The sequence below is a fragment of the Hippopotamus amphibius genome, chromosome 9, assembly GCF_030028045.1.
Source record: "Hippopotamus amphibius kiboko isolate mHipAmp2 chromosome 9, mHipAmp2.hap2, whole genome shotgun sequence".
Taxonomy (NCBI): domain Eukaryota; kingdom Metazoa; phylum Chordata; class Mammalia; order Artiodactyla; family Hippopotamidae; genus Hippopotamus; species Hippopotamus amphibius.
Window position 1 is genome coordinate 73,086,172 of NC_080194.1, and position 16,736 is coordinate 73,102,907.

A 16,736-nucleotide genomic window follows, 5' to 3' on the forward strand; every position below is an offset into this window, starting at 1 on the left:
TTACTATCTTATATTCTTGAGAGGGACACTTTCCTCCCCTCCAGAATTGTACTAGAGAAGGGGAATCTCCATTCCTTAAATAGACCTTGGTTCATTGGCCCCTTGGTGGCAGGCTCTGTGCTGGGCACTGATGAATCAGACATGATTCCTGCTCGAAAGGAGGAATAGCCTGGTAAAGGAGCAAACATCACAAGAAATGACTGATATGGTAAGATATGTGTTATAAGAGAGGCCTGTGTGGAGCTCTGAGTGCAGAGAGAGAAAGGGATGACTAAACTCATCTTCAGCTGCTATCAGCTATCTGAGTTAGTTCTGAATCTCTTTCAGGGTCCCGGTGACTGTGCCTTGCTGACAGCCTTGCATGTCTCTCTTATAGGGGATGCCAGAGCAGTGGGCCCGCTTGCTTCAGACATCAAATATCACTAAGTCAGAGCAGAAGAAAAACCTGCAGGCTGTTCTGGATGTACTGGAATTTTATAGCTCAAAGAAGACCTCCAACAGCCAGAAGTACATGAGCTTTACAGGTAAGGGGATTGGGTCCAGGGAAGACTAGGAGAAAAAGAGTGGGTGGAAAAGCTCCACATGCCCCTTGGTGTGGGGTGAAGTAGAAAAATATTGGAAAGAGTGGAGATGGCACTTTCACTAAGATGGGATTTTGTAATTTGAGAGCCGTGATGATGGGTTTTTGCATCAAAATGGAGTCTTTACTCTGAAACTGCAGGATTTTAAAAAATAGTGTGATATTTTATATAAAGAAAATGGACTTTTTGCTAGAAGATGTAGATTCTGATACTCACTAGGTTATAACTGTCACTTCATTTCTTTGAAGCTCAAAATGGGAATAATTCCTATCTCCAGAGTCTGTAGTGCAGATAAATGAGCTCACTGATGTAGAAGTTCTTTATAGATTGTAAAAGAGCACCATGGAAATGTAGCCATCATCATCATCTTTGTTTTCAATGTCATTTAATTATGTGATAACATTTAGTGTGTATCTCTTAAGTAGGCAAGCCCTATTTCTTCCTCGAGGAACTTATTTTTATCAGTCAGGTGAAAAACAGGCTAGTAATAATAAACAATCTTTAGATACACTCTTTCTCTCTGTATATATAAGGGACCATGTTTTTCCAAATGTTTTTAATTTCCGAAATGGGATTAGAATCCAGGTCTCCTAATTCCTGGACCAGTACTTTTTCATTTTACCACTTGCCTCTAGTAACTCTACTTGGAGCACCTCTTTCCATAGCAGAGATTTTTCTTTTCTTAGGCAAGTCGTAAGAAGGCCTACAATTTGAACTTGGTGTACCCTCCAAAAAATAATAAATAAATAAATGAAATGAAAAAAAAAAGGCCTACATTTGTAGAAACTTGCCTTGTATATAGCATCTTAGAATGTTAGGGCAAGAAGTATCCTGAATATATACCACTTCCAGTGTTTTGCAGACATTTTAGAGCCCAAAATGCCTTTCTAATGTGGCTAAGTTAGTAATTTCTTAACGAGTGGACTTAACTCTGAGTCCAGTGCTCTTTCCAGTGTTCATTCTGTCTCTTTCACAAGGCAGCATTGTTGGGGAAGGTGAGAACTAGCTGATTTGAAAACTAGCTAGGACGAACTAGCTAATTTTGAAGAATGCTTTCCCCAGCAAGTATCTGGCTTGTAGCAAAGGGCACAGATGGTGAGGATGACAGACTGCAGCTTGGCTCATGCTGCATGGTGGTGCCCCGGGGAGGGTCATGCATGTTCCTAGCATATTTCCTTCCTGACATCTGGCCTGCTGGATCTGTCTCACTTCTTTCACTGAAGGCCTGGATCATTCCAAGGAGTCATTGTGGTTGAGGGGTGCAGGGTAGGAAAGTTTTCTAGTCAGAAGAGTAGGGCTTGTGTTTTAAAGAGTTTGTCCTGGAGACATCAGATTAGAAGCTGGCTTTGAAAGCCTAAGCAGTGAAGTCTTTGGAAGAATCTGTTTTTATGTGTATGTGTGTAGATATGTACAAATGCCATTTATGTATATGGAAGCATATCTCTGTGGGTTTGCATATGTTTGGAATTAAAGTCATGTAAGTATTTATGAGTGAATGTGAGTATAGATGTACACATTCGGGTAATTGTATGTTCACCTGTGCATGCGTAAAACAATGACTTTGAGTGTATGTGTATAGATATGTACCCATACAGCTACTTCTGTGTGTATAAACTTGTGCAAACATGTGTATATGTGTGTGTGTGTATGTGCATGCATGCACACTTATGAGGGATTTGGAGTTTTCTTGAAGACCAGGGCTAACTTTCTCCTCTCTTCTCATATTACTAATTTTGATAAAAGTACTTCAGTTTATCTGCTTACACATGAATTATCTCATTTGATTTTCATGATGGTCTTGAGAGATTGGCAGGAAAAAGACTGTTATCCCCATTTTGCAGACTCAGACAAATTAATTAGGCTCCGGGAAAGTAAGTGATTTACTCAGAGCGACTCTACTGATAAGTGGCGGAAGTGTGTTTTCAACTTGGGCCTTTAAACACTTTGCTGTCTATAACCCAAGCATAATCCTTCCTGCCAATTTTTGTCATGTTTCCTATTTTTGTAGCACTTTATATTCTGTACCAATTAGTAGCTAATGTGATAAGCAAAACCTAAACTAGATAGACAACCCAAGGTTCTGAGTTTTAGCCCTACTTTGCCCCTGATTTATGTAACCTTATAGCCATTTCTTTCCCTCTGAACCTTAGTTTATTTATTTGTAAAATGAAGGGATTGAAAGTATTTTCTGTTCTGTCATTCTGTGCTATGGAACGTGATTTTGGCATATGGAAATTGTAAATCACATTGAAAAGGAGCAATGATTACCTGTTTTTTATGCAGCAATGAAATATTTAATACCATAATATCCAGTGTATAAGGTGAAGGCATAGTATTGCACTTTGCTCTGCCTAAAGTGATGTACTTTTGTTTATTTTTTTTGGGGGGGGGTACACCAGGTTCAATCATCTGTTTTTATACACATATCCCCGTATTCCCTCCCTTCCTTGACTCCCCCCCCCTTGAGTCCCCCCCACCCTCCCCGCCCCAGTCCTCTAAGGCATCTTCCATCCTCGAGTTGGACTCCCTTTGTTATACAGCAACTTCCCACTGACTAGTTTACAGTTGGTAGTATATATATGTCTGTGCTACTCTCTCGCTTCGTCTCAGTTTCCCCTTCTCCCCCCGCCCCCTCCCATACCTCGAGTACTTTTGGACAAGAAACAATGTGGATCAATCCTGAACTGAGTTCTCCAAGGTACAGATAGTTATTCAGGGTTTATCTTAAGAGTGTATTATCAAAGTTTGTGCACTCATGATTTGATTTGTTGTAGGACCAAAGAAGCTGTCCTTGGTTCTTTCGTATATGATGGAAGTGGGATCTTGGACATTCTTTGGGCTTGATTCTTGGTGAGTAATAGGCTGAATTTGGTAGACTTTTGTTCTCCTTAATTCCAGTGGTGGTGAACTGATGAAGTCAGTTTCTTCTTTGACCTTTCAGAATTAAAGAATAAAACCAAATACAATGCTTGGTCTCTAAACTTGTTTTCTTGCTATGATCTCCATTGGACCTATGTTTTATATTTCATTAAAATTAAGAGATCATTCATTGTAACATGCACCATTATTTTATATACCACTAAAGGAAAAAAAATTGCCAGTTAAACCATTAAATGCCTTTGATTACAGGACATGTCTCTGTTTCAGAGGTGTTAATGTGAAAAAATATACATCTAAGAATCAATGAACTATGGTAATTATCTGATGGTGGGAAGTTGGATCGATTCTTAGAAACAAGACTCTACCTTTGATTAGGCTTGCGAGGATTAAAGCCTCTCTATTCCTAAGCCTTAGCCTTTCTCTCCCTGTGGGGAATAGACATGGATGCAGAGGGTCCTTTCTAGAAACTGGTCATGATTCGCTATGGGTGGCTCAGGATGGTACTAGCCATGAATCTTTCCCTTTCGCTTATGATGCAGGAAATCTCTTTGGTCATCGAGGCCTGATGATGATATAGTTGATGATATGGATACAGTTCTAGCATAGTGTTTAGAAGTGCACCAGGATTCAACTCTTGACTCCTATTAAACTGTGTGTTAAGTAAATACTGGGAAAATTACTTAACTTCTCTGAACATCAGTTCCCAAATCTGTAAAAGTAGACATAATAATAGTACTAAGGGCTGCAGTGAAGATTAAAGGAGGTAATGTGTATAATGTTCTTAGGATGGTGTTGAGTCTGTAGTACCAATGACACTATGATTATTCTCTTAGCCTAGGAAGTGCTTCACTGAATAGGCTTCCTTAGCTCTCAAGACAGGATTAACTGTAATTGTTTACTGACTAAATCCTTTGTGTTTTTTCCTTTGGAGGTAAATTAGTTGAGGATTATAAACCTTCTAACACTTTGATAAGCCTTTATTTCCTCTATTCTGATATGGGCAGGTGTGATTTTTAGGGATCAGGTCAGTGTGGTAGATGCAGAGCCTGGGCTGGGAGGCACTCATCTTGGCCACTCTCCCACCCTGGGCCTCAGAGTAAAGGACATGGACTTAATAAACAGTAGGCCTCGCTTCCAGCTTTAGTTTATTAATGCTCTAGAAATCCTAACCTTGGGACCAGAAGAACTGACTGCTAGACTCAATTTTTCATTTGTAGATTTGAACCTTAGGAAAGCCAATTTGCCTTTCTGAGCTTCAGTTTTTCATCAATAAAGTGAGCATAATACACTTTGCCTTTCCTGGACATGTCTTCAAATAGCAGAATTGAGAAGAGAATTCCTTCTTTTGAGTTGGTTGGGTCTACAAAACCAAGATTAGGACTGCTTGTTGGTGGGAGTGGATTCTATTAATTTAAGGTCATTCGTTCTGTCCTCTGAAGTTGTAGTGAATGTCCTGTCACTTGAAGAGATATTATAGGAATCATTGATGAAGTTGCTGAAAAGTAAAATTAAATGACCTCAAGGATCCCTCTGCCTTTCTCAAGTTACAAATTCTGTTTTCCAGAGCAGTCAGGATGAAATGTTGATGTGTTTGAAAGGGTCTTATAAATAGTAAGCTGTGATATATCTGAGAGAATACTGCGATTCTTTATGCCCGATATTATCTCTTCTTCCAAGGTGGTAATTATATCGATTTATCAAGTTGTATTGCTTTACTAAACATTTGCAAAGCCCCTACACTTTGCCAGGTCCTGTGTGGAGAATCAGCAACATGAGGGTGAATCAGACATTGTCCTTACTCCTAAGAATCTCCCAGTCTTGTGAACAACATGAAGGCACAAATGGTTACAGTGCAGCATACTGAAACTTCATGAGGCCGGGGGCTTTGTCTGGCTTATTAATTGCTGGATCTGTGGCATCTGGCAAGTAACCATTTATCAAATGAAAAATTGGATATAGACAAGGATGAGTCAAAAATCATCTGTAGAAACTCTACAGTCAGAGTGCGGATAATCTTTGACTCACCCTCATAAAAAAACGCTTCTTGATGGTAGAGTCTGAGCTAAATGAGTTAGTTATCTAGAACAAGAATTAAAGAGACACAAGAGTATTCCAGACAGGGAGGAAGCAACCTAAATGTCCATCGACAGAGGAATGGATAAAGAGGATGTGGTACTTATACACAGTGGAATATTATTCAGCCATAAAAAGAATGAAATAATGCCATTTGCAACAACATGGATGGGCCTAGAGGTTGTCATACTAAGTTAAGTAATTCAGACAAAGACAAATATCATATGATACCACTCATATTTGGAATCTAATTTTTTAAAAGTGATACAAATGAACTTATTTACAAAACAGAAACAGACTCTTAGATTTTGAAAACAAATTTATGGTTACCGAAGGGGAAACATTGGGGGTGGGGAGGGTTAAATTAGGAGCTTGGGATGAACATACACACACTACTATATATAAAGTAGATAATGAATAAGGACCTACTGTATAGCACAGGGAACTCTACTCAATATTCTGCAATAACCTACATGGGAAAAGAAACTGAAAAAGAATGAATATATGTATAACCGAATCACTATACTGAACACCTGAAACTAACACAACCTTGTAAATCAACTATACTCCAATAAAATTTTTTAAAAAGAGTATTCCAGACAGAGAGAATAATTAGTATGTGCCAAGGCAAGGAGGTTTGTGAAGTATGCTTGCATAGAGAACTGCAAGTGGTTTGCTTTCATTGGAATGTGAAGTGCAGTGGGACTAGAAGTGGCTGATGGGGAGGAGGGTAGGCAGGTCAGATCATGTAGGAGTTTTAACTATTTTAACAGTAATAAGAAACTATTGAAAATTTTTAACTGGAGAGTCTTACATTCTAACACGATATTCAGTAACCACCCAAGATACTTTGAGGCATGCTTGCTGCAGCAACAGGGATTCGTTTACTCTGAGTCATTTATACACTTATCAATTGCAAAAAAAATGTTCACATAGCCAGTGCCTTGTGGCATAGCGGGTCCTTTGTTATTCACTATCTCTTTTAATCTTCACAGGAGTTTAATGAGGTGGTTTATTGTCTTTGTTTTATAAATGATAAAACTGTAATCAAGAAGGGTTACTGGCAGTAGGTATCTGATTTCCAGTTGTCATAGCTTTCCCCTCATTCATTCTTTCATCAGATGGAGGAGATGTAATTAAAAGACGGTGAAGAATTTGCAAATGGTAAGATATTTGGGAGTTTTTCCCAATTGTCGAATTGTAAATTATTGAAGAAGAGGCCTCAGCAAAGCTGAGCCATGCTTTGTGGCTCAAATGTCTTTATGCTTTTATAGGAGGAGCAACAGCTATTATTTATTCAGTTGCTAACATGTGCCAGGCTCTGTGTTAATAACTTTATATATGTTAGAATAATTAGTGCTCACAATGACCTTGTGAAGAAAGTCTTATCCTCCTCACTTTGCAGGTGAGAAAGAAGACCTTCCTGAAGACTCATGTGGCACAACCAGACTAGAACTAGGGTCTTCTGAGTCCTTGTGCTGGATTTTTTTTTTTTTCACTGTGGCAGGGAACTGAGAAAGAAGATGTCAGAGAGGTCTTATAAAGGACACTGCAGTAAAGCCTCAGGTCTGTTTTTCCTTAGTGAGGAGGAAGAGCCCTGAGGCTTACGCCACATGGCAGAGAGGATAACACCTGCCTGGTAAAAACCTGTACTGGTTTAGTATCTACAGTTAAAACCACTCAGGCTGTCAAGGACATTTTCTCCCCCAATTTGGCACATTGTCCCTGGGACTCAATCCTCTTTATTTCCTTGCTAGTTTTACATGGGGTATGTGATCTGTATTGTAGTAGCACGGCATTGTTTTCCATATTGGTTTCCATAGATCATTTGACATGCTTTTGAAATAATTGGATAGGATTGTTATCTCCGTGGCACAAGTTAAGTAACTATAAATCAGAGAGATTAAGTGACTCTTTCTGTACCTTGTATTAGAAACCAATACAAATTCACTTCTCTTGAGCATTCATTTATTCACTCATACCATACATATTTATGTAGCATCTTCTTTGTGCCCTGGTGTTGGTGATACACAATTGAATATGCTCTACCTTAGTCCTTGAGAAAAAATTAACATCAGAATAGAGGTCGAGGGCTGCAGGAGAGGTATGTGAGGAATGTACAATGGGGATCATATTTGATGGAGTGATTTTTTCTGTCTGGTAGTACAAGGAGGTTTGCATGGAGTTGCTAGGTCCTAACTATGTGTTCATTTAACAAAGATGATCTTTAAGTTTCCTTCAAGCTCCAGAATTCTTTTATTTGTGGTTCATTGGTCTGAGAACTGGCACTCAGATTCTGTAGCACTTTAGTACCTGAATTCTCATTTATAAAATGAACACCTACTATGTAATAGACTCTTTGGGTGCTAAAGACTGAAGGACTGGTAAGGTCTTTGCTCTTGACATTGAAGGACTGGTAAGGTCTTTGCTCTTGATCTCACAATTTGGTGAGGATTCAGAACATGTAAACAAGAATTTATAACGTAGTGTCAGGTAAACACAGGTAATAATACCAGCCAGAGAAAAGGGCAGTGGTTTCTTATGTGAGGTAGCATGAACCAAAGCCAAGTTAAAGATATGTCATGCCAAAGAACTTGGACTTTGTGCTGAAGCTAAGGAAGTATTTTAAATAGGAGATTGATGTAGTTGGATATGCATTTTAATCTAAATTCCAATATTAAAAAGAATTTGAATCTGGGTAGTAGAGTGAATTCATGTGTCTGTCTCTTGCTATGCTAAATTTCTTAATTTCAGAAAAGATACATAAAAGATAAATTCAAGATAGTGCTCCAGCACAAAAACAGGACGTAAATGGACCATTGTCAGAAATTCGTGGAAGAGAGAAAGCAAATAAAATCAGATTGATTGGAGCAGAAGAAACTACAGCTTAATGTATGCAGAAGAGAAAAATCCTAGTAAGATCAGACTAGCTCCAGAGAATATGAGCTGAGAGAATATATATAAGAAGGAGAAATGAGTCCTGGGTTATGGTAAGTGGTAGATTATTTAAAATTCTGTATTTGAAATAAGAAGAGCAATCTCTATTTTGCAGTGAGCACAAGGTAGCAGAATTCTGATTCCAAGTTTATACCAGATAGTTTTTTCTTTTTTTCATTGAAGTATATTTGACTTACAATATTATATTAGTTTTGGGTGTACAACATAGTGATTCAATATTTTTACATATTACAAAATGATCACCAAGTTATATGTCATAAAAAGTTATTATATTATTGGCTATATTCCCTATGCTGTACGTTACATCCTTGTGACTTATTTTATAACTGGAAGTTTGTACTTCTTAATCTCCCTCTCACATTTCATTCATCCCCCCACCTGCCTCCCCTCTGGCAAGCAACTGTTTATTCTCTGTATCTATGAGTCTGTTTTGTTATATATGATTGTTTTGTTTTTTTAGATTCCATGTATAAGTGAAATCATATGGTATTTGTCTTTGTCTATTTCTCATGGCATAATACCCTCTAGATCTATCAGTGTTGTCACAATTGGCAAGATTTCATTGTTTTATGACTAATGTTCCATTGTGTATGTATGTATATATGTATGTGTGTATATGTGTGTATATGTGTGTATGTGTATATAATCACTTCTTTACCCATTTATCTATTGATGGACACATTTTTGCACACTACTCATTTTTGAATTGAATTTTTGTTTATTTTTTTGTGTTGAGTTGTATAAGTTCTTTATATATCTTGGATATTAACCCTTTATCAGACATATTGTTGGCAAATACATCCTCCAATGTAGTAGGCTGCCTTTTCCTTTGTTGACAGTTTCTTCTGTACAAAATTTTTTTAACTTGATGTAGTCCTTTTTGTTTATTTTTGCTTTTGTTTCCTTGCTTGAGGAGACATACACCAAAACATATTGCTAAGACAAATATCACAGAGTGTACTGCCTAAGTTTTCTTCTAGAATTTTTATGGTTTCAGGTCTTACATTTAAGTTTTAAATCCACTTTGAGTTTATTTCTGTATGGTGTGAGAAAGTAGTCCAGTTTGATTCTTTTGCAGGTAGCTGTCCAGTTTTCCCAACACCATTTATTGAAGGGGCTGTCTTTTCCTTATATATTTTTGCCTTTTTGTCATAGATTAATTGACCATATGAGTGTAGTTTTATTTCTTGGTTCTATATTCTGTTGCATTGATCTATGTGTTTGTTTTCATGCCACTACCATATTGTTTTCATTACTGTAGCTTTGTAGTATAGTTTGAAGTCAAGGAGCTTGATAACTCCAAATTTGTACTTTTTCTCAAGATCATTTTGGCCATTCAGGGTCTTCTGTGTTTCTGTACAAATTTTATAATTATTTGTTCTAGGTCTGTGGATAATGCTGCTGCTGTTTTGACAGTGATTACTCTGAGTCTGTAGAATGCCTTGGGTGGTGAGTTCATTTTATTGATTTTTCTATTCATGAGCACAGTGTATCTTTCCCTTTGTTGGTGTCATCTTCAGTATCTTTCATCAGTGTCTTACCATTTTCTAAATACAGATATTTTATCTCCTCGGTTAGATTTATCCCTAGCTATTTTATTCTTTTTGATACAATTGTAATTGTACTGTTTTCTTAATATTTCTTTCTGATTGTTCATTGTTATTGTATAGAAATGCAACAGATTTTGGTATATTAATTTTGTACCCTGCAAGTTTTCTGAATTCATATATTAGTTCTAATAGATTTTTGGTGGCATCTTTAGGATTTTTTGTTCATCTTGAAACAGTGACAGTTTTACTTCTTCCTTTCCAATTTGGATTCCTTTTAATTATTTTTCTTGTCTGATTGCATTGGCTAGGATTTCCAATACTGTGTTGAACTGAAATGGTGAGCATGCACATACTTATGTTTTTCCTGATCTTAGAGGAGGTGCTTTCAGCATTTCACCATTGAGTATGATGTTAACTGTGGGCTTGTCATATATGGCCTTTATGTTATGTTCTTTCAGTAGTCACTTTATTGAGAGTTTTTTTTTCCATAAATCTATAGTGGAGTTTGTCTAAAGCTTTTTCTGCATTTATTGGGATAATCTTATGCTTTTTAATCTTCAGTTTATTAATGTGATGTATCACATTAAGTGCCTAGCAGATATTGAGCCATTGTTTCATCCGTAGGATATATCCTACTTGATCATGGTATATAATTCTTTTAATGTATTCTTGAAATCAGTTTGCTGAAATTTTGTTAGGGATTTTTGCATCTATGTTCATCAGTGATAGTGGTCTGTAATTTTCTTTTTTAAATCTTTATTTTGTTTAGTATCAGGGTGGTACTGGTGGGATAGAAGTTCAGAAGCATTCCTGTCTCTTCGTTTTTTGGAATAGTTTGAAACAAATAGGTATTAACTCTTCTTTAAGTGTTTGGTAGAATTCACCTACAAAGCTATCTGGTCCTGGACTTTTGTTGAGTTTTTTTCATTACTGATTTAATTTTATTACTGGTAGTCAGTGTTCATATATTCTATTTCTTCCTGATTCCTTCTTGAAAAAACTGTATGTTGCTTGGAATTTATCCATTTCTTTAAGGATGTTTATTTTATTGGCATATAATGATTTGCAGTAATCTCTTATGATCCTCTGTATTTCTATGATGTCACTTGTAACTTCTCTTTTATTTCTTATTGTATTTATTTGGGCCTGCTCTCTTTTATTTCTTGATGATCTGACTAAGGGTTCATCAATCTTGTGTATCATTTTAAAGAACCAGCTCTTAGTTATATTGTCATTTCCTATTGTTTTTAGTCCCTATTTCATTCATTTCTTCTCTGAAATTTATGATTTCTTCTACTAATTTTGGGGTTTTGTTGTTCTTCTTCTTTTCTACTTTCTTCTTCTGTAAGATTAGCTTGTTTATTTGAGAAATTTCTTGTTTCCTGAGTTAGGCTTGTATTTTCTAATCTCTCCTCTTAGAACTGCTTTTGCTATGTCCCATAGATTTTGGATCATTGCTTTTTCATTTGTCTCCAGGCATTTTTTAAAATTTCCTCTTTCATTTCTTCAATGTCCCATGGGTTATTTAGTAGCATATTGTTTAGCCAACACCTATTGGTCTTTTGTGCAGTTTTTTCTTGTAGTTGTTTTCTACTCTTTGCATTGTGGTCAGAAAAGATGTTTGATTTGATTTCAATCTTCTTGAGAATTGAGAATTGTTTTGTGGTCTAGCATGTGGTCTGTCTAGGAGAATATGCCATGTGCCCTTGACAAGAATGTGTATTTGCTCCTTTCATGTGAAATGTTCTCTGTACATCTATTAGATTTATCTGACCTAATGTATTATTTAAAGCCACATTTCCTTATTGGGGTGTGTGTGTGTATTTTAAGACTTTATTTTTTTAGAACAGTTTGGTTCAGAGAAAAATTGAGAGGAAGGTACAGAGGTTCCCCATATTCTCCTCTGCCCCCGCACATGCATAGCCTCCCCCATTATCAACATCATTAACCAGTGGTACATTTATTACAAATGATGAACCTATGTTGATTGACACATCCTTATCAAAGTCCATATATTATATTAGGGTTCACTCTTGTTTTTGTTTTGGGTTGGCCAAAAAGTTCATTTGGGTTTTTCTGTAAGATGTTATGGAAAGAACCCAAATGAGCTTTTTGTACAATACAATACATTCTATGGGTTTGGACAAATGTATAATGATATGTATCCATGATTACAGTAAATTACAGAATACTTACACTGCCCTAAATATCCTCTGTGCTCTGCCTGTTCATCCCTCCACCCTCTACCAACTCTTAACAACCACTGATCTTTTTACTGTCTCCATAGTTTTGCCTTTTCATGAATATCATATACTTGGAATCACAGAGTGCAAATTTTTCAGATTGGCTTCTTTCATTAGTAATGTGCATTTAAGTTTTCTCCATGTCTTTTCATAGCTTGGTAATACATTTCTTTGTAGTGCTAAATAATATTCCACTGTCTGGATGTACCATAGTTTATTTATCCATTCACCTACTGAAGGACATCTTGGTGTTTCCAAGTTCTTGGCAATTTTGAATAAAGCTGCTCTAAACATTTGTGTGCAGGTTTATGGGTGGGTATAAGTTTTCAACTTGTTTGGATAAATACCAAACAGTATGTTTGCTGGATCATGTGGTAAGAGTATGTTTAGTTTTGCAAGAAACCTCCAAACTAAGCTGTATACCAAATTGGCTGTACCATTTTGCATTCTCACAAGCAGTGAATGAGAGTTCCTGTGGCTCTACATCCTCACCAGCATTTTGTGTTGTCAGTATTCTGGATTTTGGCCACTTTAATTAGTGAGTAGTGATATCTCATTGTTTTAATTTGCATTTCCCTGATGACATATAATGTGGGCCCTCTTTTCATATGCTTATTTATCACCTATGTATCTTCTCTGGTGAGGTCTTTAAGGTCTTGGGCCCACTTTTTTGTTTTCATTTGGCTGCATTGGGTCTTAGTTGCAGCACCAGGGATCTTCGTTGTGGCATGCAGGATCTTTTGTTGTGGAGCACAGGCTCTCTAGTTGTGGTGCAAGGGCTTCAGAGAGCATGGGCTTAGTAGCTGTGGCATGTGGGCTCTCTAGTTGTTGCATATGGGCTCTAGAGCAAGCACATGGGCTCTGTAGTTGTGGTGCAAGGCTCTAGAGAGCACAGGCTCAGTAGTTGCAGTATGTGGGATTACTTGCCCCATAGACTGTGGGACCTTAGTTCCCTGAGAAGGGATTGAACCTGTGTTCACTGCATTGGAATGCAGATTCTTAACCACTGGACCACCATGGAAGTCCCTGGGCCCATTTTTTTTTTTAATTTAAAGCATATAATTTGATTTCTTTTTCTTATTAGTAACATATGTATAGCAATCCCAATCTCCTGGTCCCATTTTTAATTGGGATATTTGTTTTCATGTTGTTAAGTTTTGAGAGCTCCTTATATATTTTGTGAGGGGAGATTGTTAGGGTTTTTTTTTTTTACTTTATTTTTTATACATCTTAATTGAAGTATAATTGTTTTACAATGTTGTGTTTCTGCTGTACAACAAAATGAATTACCTATATTTATACATATATCCATATATCCCATCCCTCTTAAACCTCCCTCCCACCCTCTCCATCTCACCCCTCTAGGTCATCACAAAATACCAAACTAATCTCCCTGTGCTCTTCAGCAGCTTCCAACTATTTTACAGCTGGTAGTGTATGTATGTCAGTGCTACTCTCTCACTATGTCCCAGCCTCCCCTTCCCCCACTTGTGTCCTCAAGACCATTCTCTACTTTTGCATCTTTATTCTGGCCCTGTAACTAGGTTCATCAGTACCATTTTTCTAGATTCCATATATATGCATTAGAATATGGCATTTGTTATTCTCTTTCTGGCTTACTTCACTCTGTATGACAGACTCTAGGTCCATCCACCTCACTACAAATAATTCAGTGTCCTGACTATTGTGAACAGTGCTGCAGTGAACATTGTGGTATATGTATTGTTTTGAATATGTGCCACATCTTCTTTATCCATTCATTTGCTGATGGGCATTAGGTTGCGTCCATGTCATGGCTATTGTAAATAGTGCTGCAATGAACATTACGGAACGTGTTTCTTTTTAGATTATGGTTTTCTCAGGGTATATGCCCAGTAGTAGGATTGCTGGATCATATGGTAGTTCTATTTTTAGTTTTCTAAGAAATCTCCATGCTGCTTTCCATAGTGGCTATACCAATTTACATTCCCACGAACAGTGCAGGAGAGTTCCCCTTTCTCTACACCGTCTCCAACATTTATTGTTTCTAGATGTTTTGATGATGGCCATTCTGACTGGTGTGAGGTGATACCTCACTGTGGTTTTGATTTGCATTTCTCTAATAATTAGTGATGTTGAGCATATTTTCATATGCCTCTTGGTCATCTACATGTCTTCTTTGGAGAAATGTCTATATAGGTCTTCTGCCCATTTTTTGATTGGGTTGTTTGTTTGGTTTTTTGTTTTTGATATGGAGCTGCATGAGCTGCTTGTATATTATGCAGATTAATCCTTTGTCTGTTTCTTCATTGGCAAGTATTTTCTCACATTCTGAGGGTTGCCTTCTTATCTTGTTTATGCTTTATTGCACTGTACAAAAGCTTTTAAGTTTCATTAGGTCACATTTGTTTAGTCTTGATTTTATTTCCATGATTCTAGGAGGTGGGTCAAAAAGGATCTGCTTTGATGTATGTCATAGAGTGTTCTGCCTATGTTTTCCTCTAGGAGTTTTCTAGTGTCTGGCCTTCCATGTAGGTCTTTAATCCATTTGGAGTTTATTTTTGTGTATGGTGTTAGGAAGTGTTCTAATTTCATTCTTTTACATGTAGCTGTCCAATTTTCCCAGCACCACTTATTGAAGAGGCTGTCTTTTATCCATTGTATATTCTTGCCTCCCTTGTCAAAGATAAGGTGCCCATATGTGCCTGGGCTTACCTCTGATTTCTCTATTCTGTTCCATTGATCTTCCTTTCTATTTTTGTACCAGTACCATACTGTCTTGATCACTATGGCCTTGTAGTATAGTTTGAAGTCAGGGAGCCTAATTCCACCAACTCTGTCTTTCCTTCTCAAGATTGCTTTGGCTATTCAGGGTCTTTTGCATTTCCATACAAATCATAAGATTTCCTGTTGTAGTTCTGTGAAAAATGCCATTGGTAATTTGATAGGGATTGCATTGAATCTGTAAATTGCTTTAGATAGTACAGTCATTTTCACAATGTTGATTCTTCCAATCCAAGAACATGGTATGTCCCTCCATCTGTTTGTGTCATCTTTGATTTCTTTCATCAGTGTCTTATAGTTTTCTGCATACAGATCTTTGCCTCCTTAGGCAGATTTATTCCTAGGTATTTTATTCTTTTTGTTGCAATGTTAAATGAGAGAGTTTCCTTGATTTCTCTTTCTGCTCTTTCATTGTTAGTATATAGGAATGCAAGAGATTTCTGTGCATTAATTTTGTACCCTGCTACTTTACTAAATTCATCAATTAGTGCTAGTGGTTTTCTGGTAGAGTCTTTAGGGTTTTCTATGTATAATATCATGTCATCTGCAAAGTGACAATTTTACTTCTTTTCCAATTTGGATTCCTTTTATTTCTTTTTCTTCTCTGATTGCTGTGGCTAAAACATCCAAAACTATGTTGAATAATAGTGGTGAGAGTGGACACCCTTGTCTTGTTCCTGTTCTAAGAGAGAATTCTTTCAGTTTTTCCCCATTTAGAATGATGTTGGCTTTTGGTTCCTCATATATGGCTTTCATTATGTTTAGGTAATTTCCTTCTATCCCTCTTTTCTGGAGAGAGTTTATCTTAAATGGATGTTGAATTTGTCAAAAGATTTTTCCACATGTGTTGAGATTTGCATATGGATTTTATCTTTCAATTTGTTGATATAATGTATCACATTGATTGATTAGCATATGTTGAAGAATCCTTGCATCCCAGGGATAAACCCGACTTGATCATGGTGTATGATTTTTTAATGTGCTGTTGGAGTCTGTTAGCTAGTATTTTGTTGAGGATTTTTGCATCTATATTCATCAGTGATATTGGTCTGTAATTTTCTTTTTTTTGTGACATCTTTGCCTGGTTTTGGTATCAGGGTGATGGTAGCCTCGTAAAATGAGTTTGGGGGTGTTCCTCCTTCTGCTGTATTTTGGAAGAGTTTGAGAAGGATAGGTGTTAGCTCTTCTAGAAATGTTTGATAGAATTCGCCTGTGAATCCATCTGGCCCTGGGCTTTTGTTTGTTTGGGAGATTTTTAATCACAGTCTCAATTTCCATACTTGTGATTGGTCTGTTCGTAGTTTCTATTTCTTCCTGGTTCAGTCTTGGAAGATTGTATTTTTCTAAGAATTTATCCATTTCTTCTAGGTTATCCAATTTCTTGGCATATAATCACTTGTAGTAATCTCTCATGATCTTTTGTATTTCTGAGGTGTCAGTTGTTACTTCTCCTTTTTCATTTCTAATTCTGTTGATTTGCGTCTTCTCCTTTTTTCCCGGTGAGTCTGGCTAATGGTTTATCAATTTTGATAATCTTCTCAAAGAACCAGCTTTTAGTTTTATTAATCTTTGCTATTGTTTCCTTCCTTTCTTTTTTGTTTATTTGTGCTCTGATCTTTATGATTGCTTTCCTTCTGCTCACTTTGGGGTTTCTTTGTTCTTCTTTCTCTGATTGTTTCAGGTGTAAG

General features: G+C 36.8%; 1 protein-coding gene across 1 annotated transcript in view; it reads left to right on the forward strand.

The window, feature by feature from the left end:
• Positions 1-379: 379 nt before the first annotated feature.
• The window catches only part of LOC130860908 (glycerophosphodiester phosphodiesterase domain-containing protein 4-like), a 147,705-nt gene continuing 131,348 nt past the window's right edge, over positions 380-16,736 (forward strand). The window contains 1 exon segment of the mRNA XM_057749446.1: positions 380-524. Coding sequence (XP_057605429.1) covers positions 380-524 — 145 coding nt within the window.